The sequence below is a fragment of the Callorhinchus milii genome, unplaced genomic scaffold, assembly GCF_018977255.1.
Source record: "Callorhinchus milii isolate IMCB2004 unplaced genomic scaffold, IMCB_Cmil_1.0 Scaffold1, whole genome shotgun sequence".
Lineage (NCBI taxonomy): Eukaryota > Metazoa > Chordata > Chondrichthyes > Chimaeriformes > Callorhinchidae > Callorhinchus > Callorhinchus milii.
In genome coordinates this window covers 86,692,049-86,706,072 of record NW_024704742.1, presented here as the reverse complement: position 1 = coordinate 86,706,072, position 14,024 = coordinate 86,692,049, and the positions used below count along the sequence as shown (strand labels likewise).

At 42.9% G+C, this 14,024-nt stretch overlaps 1 protein-coding gene and 1 non-coding gene across 2 annotated transcripts in view; both read left to right on the top strand.

Annotated features, from left to right (window-relative positions):
• The window catches only part of fam189a2 (family with sequence similarity 189 member A2), a 67,204-nt gene extending 54,047 nt beyond the window's left edge, over positions 1-13,157 (top strand). Inside the window, 4 exon segments of the mRNA XM_042332776.1 lie at positions 3,164-3,236; positions 6,581-6,739; positions 9,499-9,788; positions 10,699-13,157. Coding sequence (XP_042188710.1) covers positions 3,164-3,236; positions 6,581-6,739; positions 9,499-9,788; positions 10,699-10,902 — 726 coding nt within the window. The 3' untranslated portion in view covers positions 10,903-13,157.
• Positions 13,158-13,335: 178 nt separating this feature from the next.
• On the top strand, positions 13,336-13,407 carry trnav-uac. The gene has a single exon. It is a non-coding gene; the product is annotated as a tRNA-Val (tRNA).
• The last annotated feature ends 617 nt before the right edge of the window (positions 13,408-14,024 follow it).

Below are 14,024 nucleotides of genomic sequence, written 5' to 3'. Positions count from 1 at the left end.
TCAAGGCCATTTTATTCCCAGGACGCTCTCCGCAGTTCTAGCTCAGTGAAGCAGAAGCACAACTGGAAATAGATTCAAAGTCGAGAAGGATAGGTGAAACGGTGCCTTGAGGTATGAGTGACATTCCTGAAGTAATGGAGTTAGCAACACTTTGCTGAAGGCAATTGACTTTTGTCCTTGCCTATTTTGTCCCCTCGATTGTGTTTTAAAAATCGGACATAGTTTGATTCCCACATTGGGTATGCAAACTGGTATTGATTTGTTTGTGAACTGCAAATACTCCACTGAATAATACAGATGTCTTCAGAGTAAACTCTTGCCTGTCAGCAGATATTAATATCATTTTGAAAGCTGAATTACTGTATATCCATTTGTTCAGCCCGATCGCTTTTGCAATCTTAGCTGTGTAAATTGTCAGTCTGAGGCTTATCAGAATCACTGACAGCATGCTGATAGGTGACTGTCTCCTCTCTCACAAACACCTTAAAGCCGTAAGACTTCTATATTTCTCAGGGTCAAGACAAGAGGAAAAAAATTCCCAATCTGCACAGTAAAATATAACATATTTTATTTTGAAATTATATTCTATCCCATGAAAAATCTCATCAAAAGTTGTGTCGCATACCAAAGCTCTGTACTCTTCATGTGTAACCTTTCTTTCTAACAATCTATCAATGGGGGAGGGTGGGGGCAGGGTTCACAGTTGAGCCCCATCTTGTCCTCAACCCACATATATATGATTTTCTCTCGCTAGCCCAGGGCCGCTGCACAAAGCGTAATTGTAGCCCCCACCAATATAATGCTACAATATAATTATTCTTGCATTTGATTTAGCATCTTATCACATCGTAGAGACATCTCAAAGCTCTTCACAGGATATACTGTGTATTTTGTAGGCAAAGTCAGCAGTCAATTTGCACACAGCAATCCCCCACAAACAGCCATGAAGTAAATAACCAACACAAAACACAAAATACTGCAGATGTTGGAATCTGAAATAAAAACAGTTCTGACAAAGGGTTGTGGACCCGAAACATTGACTCACTTTCCTTTCTCCATAGCAGCCTGACCTGCTGAATTTTCCCAGCTCTCTCTGTTTTTGTTTTAAGTAAATAACCAATGTTATTTGGAGGATTGTTGGCCAGGACACTGGGATAGAAAACTCTGTTCTCTTTTCGATTAGGGCCAGGGGATCTTTAACGTCTACCTGAACAGGCAGACGGGACCTCGGTTTAATATCTCCTCTGAAAGATAGGGCCACCACCACTAATTTGCTCCACCGGGTCTGGCCTCCTCCTTGTCCCCCGAATCCTCCACTCCAGCATCGGTGGCCGTGCCTTCAGCCACTACGCCCCGAGGCTCTGGAACTCCCTTCCTCAATCCCTTCGCCTCTCCCCCTCTCTTACTATTTTCAGGGCTCGGCTAAAGACCTTTCTTTACGACCGCGCCTTTGGTCACCTTCCTCCCTCTCCCCCTGGCTCGGCCCCGGGATCCGTTATTGTGAAGCGCTCTGAGACGCCGTACGGCGTGGAGGGCACCATATAAATCCAAGTTGTTGTTGTTGTAATTGAGCTCAGTTATTACTCAGATGTTATCCAAAAGCCTAGTAGAGACATTATATGGGCCGGTCTTTAAAATTTTAAGAAATAGCAGTAAAATAATTGAGTTGATATAAAATGAATTGTATTTCTTGAGGACAGGGAGGTAGAGATGAAAGATGAAGAGCACAGCTTAATTTGTTTATTTTAAGATTCATAGCCTTGCTTTGTTCTCTGCATGTCAACCTCCATTTACTCCCTTATATTCAATTCCCCCATTGTGACGAGAAATGCTTATGAGATCCTAAGGGATGTACATGATTCTGAGATGAGGAAAAAAAAGTGTCATGCACTGTTTGTCAAGAGGCCCTGTGAGAGACTCTCTTTTGACTACATGATTTGAAGGCGACTGGCACAAGCTGGGAGAAATCGCTTAAAATCGACTGGATGAACAGACCATGATTTACAGCAGGAAAACAGTCTGCAGTCCAAGAAACAAGCTCTTCACATGCACGGGCCATTCACCTGGTGCCTGGAAACTACAACAATGGATCGAATTTGCAACACTCACAAAATTAGATTTGAGACCAGATAGCACAGTGATCTTAGACCGTGTTGCCTTAAAATTGTAAATCACATAGAAGTGCCGATAATTCTTAAATGTTGTTTCAATTTGGAAGCCAATTCTTTTGTAGAACGGTAAAAAGACCTGATTAAAAGTTTTTAAACAACAACTTGCACAATCTATAGTGCCCTCCACGCAGGGTAGTGTCTCAGAGTGCTTAACAGTGGCAGAGCCTGACTCAGAGCTGGGTGTGGGGAGGGGAGGGACTGTAAGCACAGTCGAAAAGGAAGTTTTTAGGCGGGACTTGAAAAAGGTGAGAGAGGGGACAAGGCGGAGGGATTGAGGGAGAGGGTTCCAGAGCTTCAGGGCGTAGTGGCTGAAATGTATTTAAAATTTTAATTAAGACACAAGTGGTCTCACAGGTTAAGACAAGGTGAAATTTCAAGACTCTGCTGTGTGAATTTGCGCTTTCTGTTTTGTGAAATTTGTGGCTAGTGAAATCTGGGGTTGGTGAAATCTGGGCCAGTTAAATCCAGGGCAGGTTAATCGCAAATCCTAAAGTGGCAAAGTCCAAAAGATGAGAAATTAAAACGTATCTGTTTTGCTGGCTGGCCTTCTTTTTGCACACTTTGCCCATGAGGTTTATAATTCATTGGTGATGAATTTTACAAAGCTGAAAATATAACAAATCTGATCTGCGAATAGTTTTGTGTTGGGCATTTGCATAGAGTAGCATCCAGGAATCTTGTTTCATTTAAATTTGTTATAAAATATTGAAACATTTCTCTGAAGGCTTAGTGGATAACCCAATATGTATTTAATCTCTGCTCGCTTCCCTGGTCTCAGCCTTAGAATTTAAGATCAAGGAGAATCTTGCACAATAGCCAAATTATTTTGAAAGCCGGTTCTCAGTCTGTAGTCTTACAGCCTAAGAGGAGGGAGAATTTCAGGCCCCTAGTTTGGCTCTGGTACTTTATAACTGCATTAAAACTTCAATTTGAATGCTAAGGCCTTGAAGAATTTCTTATAGTCAAATGCCTCCAATTTTTTGTGTTGACAGGTTTCAAATCTACTGGTCAGTGAGGTGATGGACGGACCTTCAGAAAGAATTAGGCCTCACGTGACGACTGAAGGTAAAAGAGAATCCTTCCACTTATCTCTTCTAGCATCACTTTCACCATTGGCCATCAAGCAAAAGTCTTGGTCAACCTTTGAGGAGTTTGGTTTTAGGGTTTAAGGGAACACAAAACTGGGTTCCCGCCTGCCTGTTCTCCAGGTGAATGTTAAAGATCCAGGAGAGGCAGGAAACTACCAATACGAGAGCAAGCACTGCTCAATTTCCCCCAGAGCCTGCTACATCCCTGTTGATGTCACATGCCAGATTAGGATCCTAGTCTGCAGATGGCGTGAAGATCAGGAATCTCACAAATATCTGTAGAATGATTGCAGCCACAGCTCTCTGTTTTCTTTTGTTTGTGTGTCCCTTTAAATGATTCAGACAAGCAAATGTTATAATAATAATCCGTCCATTTTATATAGCGCCATATCACGTCATTGAGACGTCTTGAATCACTTCACAGAATATACTGTAAAGTGAATTGACTGTATAGGAAATAATATTATGGGACATAGAACATAGGTAGTTCGGGACATGTGCATGCGACCGCCAGGAGGGTGGAAGGCAAACTGGATAGACGTTGGTCTTTTTTTGGCTATCATTTCTTATGTTCTTATATTCTTATGTATATTTTGTGGACGAAACATGGTAGCCAATAGCGCACAACAGTGTCCCACAAACAGTCGTGGATTGAGTGACCAAATTATTATTATTTTTTTTGGAGGGATTATTACTCCCAGAACCAATCCACTAATCGAATAAGAACTGGGTTCCTACTTACTGCTAGGTAAACAGGTGCATGGAGTAAGGAAACTTACCTAATGTTTCACCCTGCCAGAATTAAACCCGGGTCCTCTCGCTTGCGAGGCGAGTGCTCTGACTAATAGAACGTTACAGTGTAGGTGTGATCCTGCGATGAGTGATGAGTTCCAAATCTCTCTCAGTCATGTGGCTGTGGGGAGGCGCTGGCTGGGGGAAGGCTTCCTCAATAAGCAGAGAGAGATGTCACTGGGGGTAAATTGCGCGATTTGTAAAAGGATTTGTAAATAGCGAATTTGGAACTCCCCTCGGATTTCCATCACATGTGCACAGCACCTACACATCTCTTGCCGTTTGCCCAGACAACAGTACAAACGTCAAAACAGAGATTGGAGTCCGAGCAGAGTGTTAGAGAGAAATTCCAGGGTACATGCAGAATTGACCCCCAACCCTGGAGCTGTCCTTCTCCATCTCTTGCCAGCGTTGGCCTCTGGGTGGCACTGCCTGAGGGAGGCTTGGGCAGTGTGGGACCTGCTCCAAAAAGAGAGAGAAAATAGCAGCAGTAGCAGTGTGATGTTATTCTCCAAAAAACAACCTGCTTGCGCTCTTGCAAAACTCTGCTCTGCTTTGGTAAGTGACTTGAGATGCCCTCTCTGGAATGTCTTACTGTGCTAATTCTGCAGCCTGCCTCTAAACTCAGCCACAGTGAGCTCACAGTAAAAAGCCATGGTTACTGCTGAGCTGCTGAGTCAGGCAGAAGCTCTTGAATCCGAGCCAATGGTATTGATATTCTATGCCTATCCACATCCCAGATTTTATACAGAATTAACTGCTTTAGAGCAGCTGCTAAATGAAGATGAGAATTCCTTATGTGAACTTCTGTTTTGTTTTCTATTCCAATTTCTCACCCTCCTCTTCTGGAAGAGTTTGATTCCTTTTTTTGCCTCCCACGGACTAAGATTCTATAGACCCCAGTGACCTTCCACTACGCTGCCAAATGGACATTATTCATGCAGAGGTCTTGGCCGTGAGCATTGACAGGCTGGGAGAAGGACATCACAGCTAAACCTGATCCTTTCACTGTTCCTTGTCCACACATGCCCACCTCCCAGTAGGCAGTAGGCGTCTCTGCTGAGCAGAAGGAGGGATGCGCAGATTAATTTTCCTTTCTTCATTTAGGGAGCACAGAGGCCAATTGTAACACCTCAGTTGCTGCTCTGTCCCGAGAACAGCTAACTGAGTGCAGACTGATGAATCATCAACGATTACAATTTGGGTTATGTACAGTGAACTTGCAACCTCTGGTCTGTGTGGCTTGGTACCTTTATCCATTAGGGCTACTGCAGTCCTAGTCCTGCACAAGAGCTTTCATTTGCTACAGACACTCCCCAGGCAGGACAAGTCGAACACATTACACAAGAGTCTCAGAGGTCTATTGGCTAGCTGATACGAGCTGCTCACTGTCCTGCAGCCTCTGAACCTTGGACTGTTAACTGAGCATATATATACACATTATCCTTTAAAACATTAGGGGTGGTCCAACTTTTTGGCTGCTGAGGGCTGAATGCCTTATTTGTGAATCGTCCCCAAGCTGCATAAGCAATATTTTTGTGTTTCCCTTCCAGAAACATAACATTTACGGGTTATGGAGGGAGCGGGTGGGCCAGATGGGAGGGGGCGGATGAAATCGGCCCGTGGGATGCCCAGTAATGGTCTGAGATTTAGCCGTGGCTGGACTTGTGCCTGATCCAAATGACTTGTGCAAAACTATCTGAGCGTCAGAAGATTTACAGGCCTTGTTGGTGTTAGTTTATGATGGGAAGTTCCATAAAGTTATGGTGTTCTTGCTCGCTGACTAGTGGCTAAATAGAGTGGAAATGGAGGTCGACAACAGATACATGACCTCCCAGCCATGGCAAAAGAATGGTGCAGGGGAACATTTTTTTAAAAAGATCTGGAAAAAATATACATAGATATTCTTAAGAACACCTTCTTTCTGCAGTATTTCCAATATTACTTTAAAAATTCATATTCTTATACATATACACCAACACATAAAACAGGAATAATAATCCTTGCGTTTGATATAACACCTTATCACGTCCTTGAGATGCCTCAAAGTTTTTCACAAAATATATTGTAAAGTGAATTAACTGTATATTTCGTGGGCAAAAAGTGGCAGCTAATTGTGCACAGTGGTGCATCATAAACAGTCATGGATTGAGTGGCCAATTTTTTTTGAAGGATTCTTACCCCTTGAAAGCGATCTGCCAATCACTAACAAACGGGTTCCTACTTACTGTTAGGTAAACAGGTGCATGGAGTAAGAAACTTGCCTAAGGTTTCTCCCCACCTGGGAATGAAACCCGTGTCCTCTCGCTTGTGAGACAAATTCTCAACCAATATGCTACAGGTCTCCATAGAAATAGAGAGGGCAGGTGGACTGGAGACATGGAGTTCCAGAGGTGAGGGGAATAGTGACACAGATGGTCCAGAACCTTAATTATGCAGACAGACTGCGTAAAAAAAAGGAATGAAAAGTGACTGGAAGGACCAAAGGTCCTGGGGTGTGAGGTGATTGCTTTCTGTGTTACTCTACAGACAATGCCTCTCCAAGCTGCTCTCTCACTGACTCTCTGCAGCTGTGCATCGTGCACCCTCCCCGAAGCAGGAACTCCGAAACAGCATGCAAGAAATCAAGCAATTCAAACCTAAAGCGATCCAACAGTGACCCACTACTCCAGGACCTAGTTACAGAAGGTAATGAATGATGGTGGTGGTGTGGGTAGGGAGCGGAGTGGGATTGGGTGGATGGTGGGTGTTGTTGAGCGAGATCATCAATGTGGCACCAGTGAAAATTGCAGTGTGATACGCTAATTAACACATACATTGAATTTAGTGACCTAATGATAATTAACCCCCATTCACACAGCACCTTTCTGAGTGGTTGCACCAAGATGAAATCAGCTGTGCATTGGTCTGCTGTTTCATAGGTGACTAATTTACCTGAACAAAAAAAATCAAAGTAATGCAAGCAAACCGATTTATCAATTTCAATCCTATGTCAATTCCCAAGTCCAGTAGAGAGCAAAGTTTACTTTCCGCCAGGCTCACCTTGGCATTGGAATTGGCAGATCACTTATAACAAATGCTCACGTCTGTGCAATTTATAGAATGCAGCAGACAATTTGATAAATAGCTCAACTTTTCAAGTTAATAGGAAATTCATCAACAATCCCTGACAAATTTTATTATCCTGATGTCAAAGCTTTGCGTAATGTCTCGAAACCTTTTTTTTAATAAATAGCTGAAGATTGACTGAGATAGTTCCATAAATCACAATCTGTTTTAAAATGTAGAAATTGCTAAAACTTATTCAAAAATATTCTTCTAGCTTTTTCAGGGGCGGGAGGGGGGGGGATTGCAACAATAAAACTGATATTGAAATCAGAAATATCTCTGATTGCTGCTGGCATTTTAATGAATCCTTTTGCAGCTCCCTGGCTCAGATAGTAGCACTCTTCAGTCAGAACATTATGGAATCAAACTGCACATTGAAACTCCACAGATCACTGTTCATAGCTGACACTCCGGTGCAGTACTGGGGGAGTGCTGCATTGTTAATATATCTCTCTGCTTTTCACCCCTCCTGATCCGAACCCCCAGCTCGGGTGTCCAGCACTTTGGGATATCCTCCCGACTTGAAAGGCACAATACAAATAGAGTTTGTTGTTGTTAGGGCCTGTTCAGATCAAATATCAAATGGAAGTCCTGGCTGTCTGTTTAGGTGGAAGTTAAAGAGATCCAATGACACATATTGAAAAGAATAGGAAGTTCTTCGTGGTACTGGGGTTAGGAATCCCATTGATTAATAGGTCAATCTCAGTTTGGTTTTTCGAGGGAAATCCTTAGGCAAGTTTCCTTACTCCACACACCTCTATTTACCTAGCAGTAAGTAGGAATCCAGTTGATAGTTAATTCCCGGATCGCTTTCCGTCTCTCAAAAAATAATAATAATTTGGTTCACTCAGTCCACGACTGTTTGTGGACACTGCTGTGCGCAATTGGCTTCCGTATTTCCGTATCACTTTACAGTATATTTTGTGAAGTCTTTGAGACGTCTCAATGATGTGATAAGCCACTATATTCAATTCAAGGATTATTATTATCATTGTTAATTTCATGGATGTTGGAATTTGCTGGCAAAAATGGCAACTGTATTTACCTAAAAAGGTTACTATGCTTAAGTATGTTTCAAATGCTTTGAGATGTTTCAACATGCTAAGGGGGTATAAAACTCCGAATTAATTCTTTCTAAATATAATGCAAGGATTATTCATTTAGCTGGCATTTATTTTGTGTTTCTTTTCAAATTTTGAGGTTTAAAATAAATATGAGGTGTTTTAACAGCCAGCTGTCAAGATTTCACGAGTCTGCTACCTTCATTAGATCTGAGCCTGGGTTTTGTTCTCACTGATCATGTGGGCTGCACCATGTGCTGTACAGTCTCTATACAGTCAATGATACAGTCTAATGGGAGAGATCAGACAGGGAACAAAACCTGCAGGATTTTGGTATATGTATGGCTTTATGCTCTAGCCGGCAGTACTTCCCCAACATGCTATAGTGGAAGCGGGTGGTTCGGTCTGTGTGTTTGCCCCTCATGGCAGAGCTTTTTTTTTGTTTGATCGGGCATCTGTCTCATGTGGAAACCCCTCACCGTGCTAAGAGTATCCAAGCCAAGCTGAGATTTCCATGCATCACATCTACACTTGGAAATCCAGGAAATAGTTTGTTGGAATGGAATGTGCACTCTCTCCCCAGAGGAAAGCATCCTGCTTACCTAATTCCGGAAAGTATAGGTGCAGGTTGGCAAGCGTGAAGGCTTGGGGACCCCAGAGTGTGGGTCGGGGTACTGCTGGAGTCTAACCAACTAAAACTGCATAGCTTGCCATTATACACTGTCTAGTAAGCTTTCTTGCTGCTTTTGCTTGTCATTCACTGGAGTTCACTGTAAGATCAAGGTTGATAATTCAGTTTAAGATTGATAGATTTTGTACTCAAGTCTATCTGTTAGTGATTTTGATACCTTATGATACAGAATAATTAATTCCTGGTAGTAATTGAGAAGGTTCACAAGACTACCCGCAAGTAAAATTCAAATACATTTATAATTAACCATCTGAATCCTGACATTAGGTTACAGTCCTGCAATCATACCCCTTGTAGCTGTGCATGTTTGTATATATACACATATTATATATATTATATACATAGAGCATTTATATATTTATTATATATTTATATAGATTTACTATAAAATGTACATTTAATTGCATGTTTATTTAGTTCTCAGTAGTGTCAACAATGCTGTGGTGTTGCTAAGAGTGAACTCTTGAGTAACTTGTGAAGAATGCTTAAAGATTGCGGTATCAATCCTGTGCATCTGTCGAGAAATAATCATCGAATCATTCCTGAGAACTCCATGTCTGGTCTCCCTCATTTTCTCCTCTTATCAGATGCTGTGGTGAGCTGCGAAGCTGCAACACAAACTGAGGAGAGGCCAGAGCTGAAGGGTGTGACCTTGCGGAAGGGGCGCAGGTCACGGGCAGCGAGAGTGAGACCCAGGTCATTGGTAGATTACAACAGCTACAGAGACACCAAGTTACTCGTTGCAAGATTTCTGGAACAGTCTTCGTGTAGCATGACTCCTGAGGTTCAGGAGCTGGTGGAGAACATTAAATCAGTCCTGCAATCAGATGAAGAGCACATGGATGAGGCTGTGGCAAGTGCCAACATCATTGATAAAGTAAGAGGCACTTTGCAGTCCTGTCGCTCTTCATTTTTGTATCATAAAATATTCAGTGTTTGCCAGCTAAAATTCCACAAACAAATGTTCAGTTAGCGATTGACTTGAGCACGACTGAAACATTCTCCTATAATATTCACAATTTACAGGAAGTCTTATCAAAGGTTTTTGAAATATTCATGCCATTTCCAGTCAATTTATGATTAGTTGTGTCCGGCACGTCACAAAATGAAAATAAATTTACCTGGAGGATTTCTCTTTTCCCTTCCCTTTTCAAATAGCCTCATTGGATCTTTAATTGCCGGGTGGGATCTTAGTTTAACAGCTCAATCGAAGTGGAGCACCACTGACAATCCAGCGCTCTCTCACGACTGCACTGGAGGTCACCCGAGACTATAAATCCTGATCTTTAACACTTTCCTAATCAAAGTAGGTTTTTTTTTGGTTAGCCGGGTGTCTGACACATGCGGAAACCCATCACCATGTTTAATAAGAGTATCCAAACCAAGCTGAGATTTCCATGCATCCCACCTACACATGTAAATCCCAGAGATAGATTGTTGGAATGGAATGTGCACTCTCTCCCTGGAGGGATGCATCCTGCTTACCTAATTCCAGAAAGTATTAGGCGCAGGTTGGCAGGAGCCAAGGTTTAGGGACCCCAGAGTGTGAGTTGGGGTACTGCTGGAGTCTAACCAGCTGATATCGCATAGCTTGCCATTGATAGTACTATCTGGCAAGCTTTCTCCCTGTTTGTCCAGCTAGGACCACCCTGCCTGTTAGGGCTTTGGGTTGCAGGGTTAATAGGAGTTGAATGGGATGATTCCCTGCCCCCAGTGACTGGTCATATGTTCCCTAATAGGCAAGTGTGCAAAGTTACCAGCAGCTTTTGGTTTTTTTTCTTGAACAGGTCATCACTGGTTCTGAGCAAAACATACCAGGGCTGGAGACCCCTCAGTCAAGACGACGTGCTCAGCTGCTTCATTTGCACAGCTGTGGGGACCTCAGCACCTTCACCACTGCCGAATCACAGACAGAAGAAAGGAGCGAGCACAAACCCGACCAGGAAAGGCCCCACAGTCTGGCTGGGGGAGCCCAGGAGACCATTCTCTGAAAAGAGAGTGAAGTTAAATTTGTAACCTAAACCAAGGCTGCTTTAGAAAAAAAGCCAAGCCTCGAAGAGAATATGTCTAGGGTCACAGTGCAATATGGGGAAGGGGGGATCTGTTCAATGTGAGGCTACCTAGCATACTGGAGAACGATGTGTGTAAATATAACTTATCAAAAGCAGCGAAAACGGCTTATGATACTCTTACCTCGACCGACAATAATGAACGTTGCCATTTACAGTTGTGAAATTCACTGGGTCTTAATGCATTGAGACTCGTATGCTCATGTCTGTGTCAGGCCAACAGACTAATTAATAGCTGCTCAGAGAGCCAGATTTTCTAAGGACACCTTCATATCATCGGCCACATCAGTAACAAAACAGTGAGCACATCATCTCAAAGGGTAAAGCTATTTATTTTGTTAGAAGCAGAAAGGTTTGGCTGTTGCCAAATCTGGCCAAGACAGTATGTGAGAAAATGTCACGTTTGATCGCAGACATTTCGGTTAACCCTTTGAGCACTGACTACACACCCTTTGCACTTCTAGATGTGTGTCATGTCAAAAGATTTAGAGAATTATTTTATGTTTCTAATTTTGTATGTTAACCACAAGAGCTGGTCACAAACGCACAGCTCTCTGAGATACTACAATAAGGTCTCATACCTTCTGAGTTTGATTATTGCGATGCCTAAAATTAGGTTAAAATGTCAGGGTTTGCTCCCTGTCAAATATTGGCTCTGATGGTTAATAAAGTGAGGGTATTTTTTTTGTCACTTCATTTGAGCAAAAGGTCTTTGTGACACGAGAGAATCAAACACTTTCTTACTGTGGGAACCCAGTTGCATCACTTGAGGGCTCCCGAGCCAAATAGTGCAGAGGGGAAAGCTCTGTACACTCTCTCTCTGAACAATGTCCAGCAGCTGTAGTGTGCTGTGATTTCTTTTTCCGTTTCACACCCTCGCTTTTCTTAGAAAGCTCTCTGAGTTGAGAATGCTAAATCGAGAGAGGGCCATAGTTGTACTGTGCTGTGGACTTAATGAAGGCAGGAATTGTGCTCTGATGATATAAACTGATGTCATGCAGGAGCCTTGCAATAACAACAACTTGCATTTATATAGCGCCCTTCATGCCAGACAGCTTATCGGGGCGTTTAAAACACAGCGGAGAGAGTGAGAGAACTTTGTGCTTTTCTGGACTGGGCTCTGTCCACAGCTACCAGATTTGAAAAAGTGTGTGTTAATCTTTGCACCACTCCTTGCACCTTTGTCCCTTACAGTAAACCACTTAGGGGTCAGCTGTGTGTCTGACTCAAGCAGAAACCCATCACCATTCTTAAGCGTATCCAAAACTGATTGCGAGTTCCATACATCCCATCTAAACATTGATAATTACTGTGTCTGGAATGGAATACAGGCCATCTCCCTGGAAGGATGGATCCTATCTCTGCATTCCGGACAGTACTCGATTCAGCAAGAGTAAAGACTTGGAGAACCCAGAGTGTGAGTTAAGGTACTGGTGGAGTCTAACCAACTAAAACCATGTAGCTTGCAATTGACAGCACTGTGGCAAGCTTTCCAGTTGCTTGTCCAACTTGGACCATCGTGCCCATTGGGGCTTTGGCTTGTAGGGTTAACAGGAGCTGAGTGCCCCCAGTGACTGATCTGTCCCTCCCAAGTCCTACCAATGACCCAGCTGGTCTACCATCAGCAGTGCCCTGGAGTACTGCAGACTGCCTGGCTCAGGAACTGGACTACCGAGACTGCCATAGAGGACAATCTTAATTATCATCTTAATTGTGGGTCTTTAGTATTCAAAAGGTTAACAACCGCAAGAAGCTATCCCAAGTGTCTAACATGAATGCATGATACGGCTTGAATCCTCTTCAGAGAGTTTAGTCACGACATATGCACCTCATTCTGAAATAGGGTGAACAGTGCTTAGTCAGGTAGTTCAGTAACTTGCCGCCCGCATTCTCACCCAAACCAAACTCTGTACCCCGTTTACCCCAGTCCTTGCCAAACTCCACTGGCTCCTTGTCACAGAGCGGATCAACTTCAAGATCCTCACTCTGGTGTTTAAATCCCTTCATGCCTTGGCACCCCCCCATCTGTCCAACCTCCTCTCTCCTCGCAGCACTACCTGCTGCCTCTGCTTTACCGGCTCCGGCTTCCTCCTTGTCTCTCGAATCTTCTACTCCACTATTGGCGACTGTGCCTTTAGCCACTACTGCCTGAAGCTATGGAACTTCCTCCCACAATCCCTTCTCCTTGCCCCCTCTCCCCATTTTCAGGTTACGCCTGAAGACCTTCCTCTTCGACCGCGCCTATGGTCACATTCCCTCTCCCCCAAGCTTAGCATTGTGCTCCGCCATTGTTTAGCTGGCGTGGAGTGCACTATATAATTGTAAGTTATTGTTCAGTAACTTCAGGACTTGTGGCGTCCTGTAGCTCAGTGGTTAGAGCACCCGCCTTACAAGTGAGAGACCTGGGTTCAATTCCCGGCAGGGTGAAACCTTGGGCAAGTTTCTTTACTCCACACGCCTGATAATAATCACTCAAGAAAAAAAAACAATAATAAATTGGTCACTTCAATCCACGACTGTTTGTGGGACACTGCTGTGCGCAATTAGCTGCCACATTCCTCCCACAAATATACAGTCAATTCACTTTACAGTATATTTTGTGAAGCGCTTTGAGACGACTAGAAGACGTGAAAAGCGTTGTATCAAATACAAGGATTATTATTATTAGTAAGAAAAAGAACAGACAACATTTTTTTTATCATTCTGACTTGATTCAATGCAGTTCAACTATGTTCTTAAAATTACTTGTGCACTGGGTGAAGATATGAATGTACAAGGAGAATGGGGACTGCAGGCAATGGCTACTACTTTGAAGAAATAAATGTTTACCAGTTAGCTAATTGTGCTGTTGTGCTACTATATATTTTAAATCCTGTGATTTACAGTTTACTGTCATTTAAGAATGAATTGTTAGATATAAGAATGTCTACATTTGAATACACATTTATATACATAACATTAGAGTTACAGTTTCGGTCCAGTTTAGGCTATATTTGTGGTATCTCTTGACAATAATACCAGATTTTGTTTTCCTGAGTTCTATG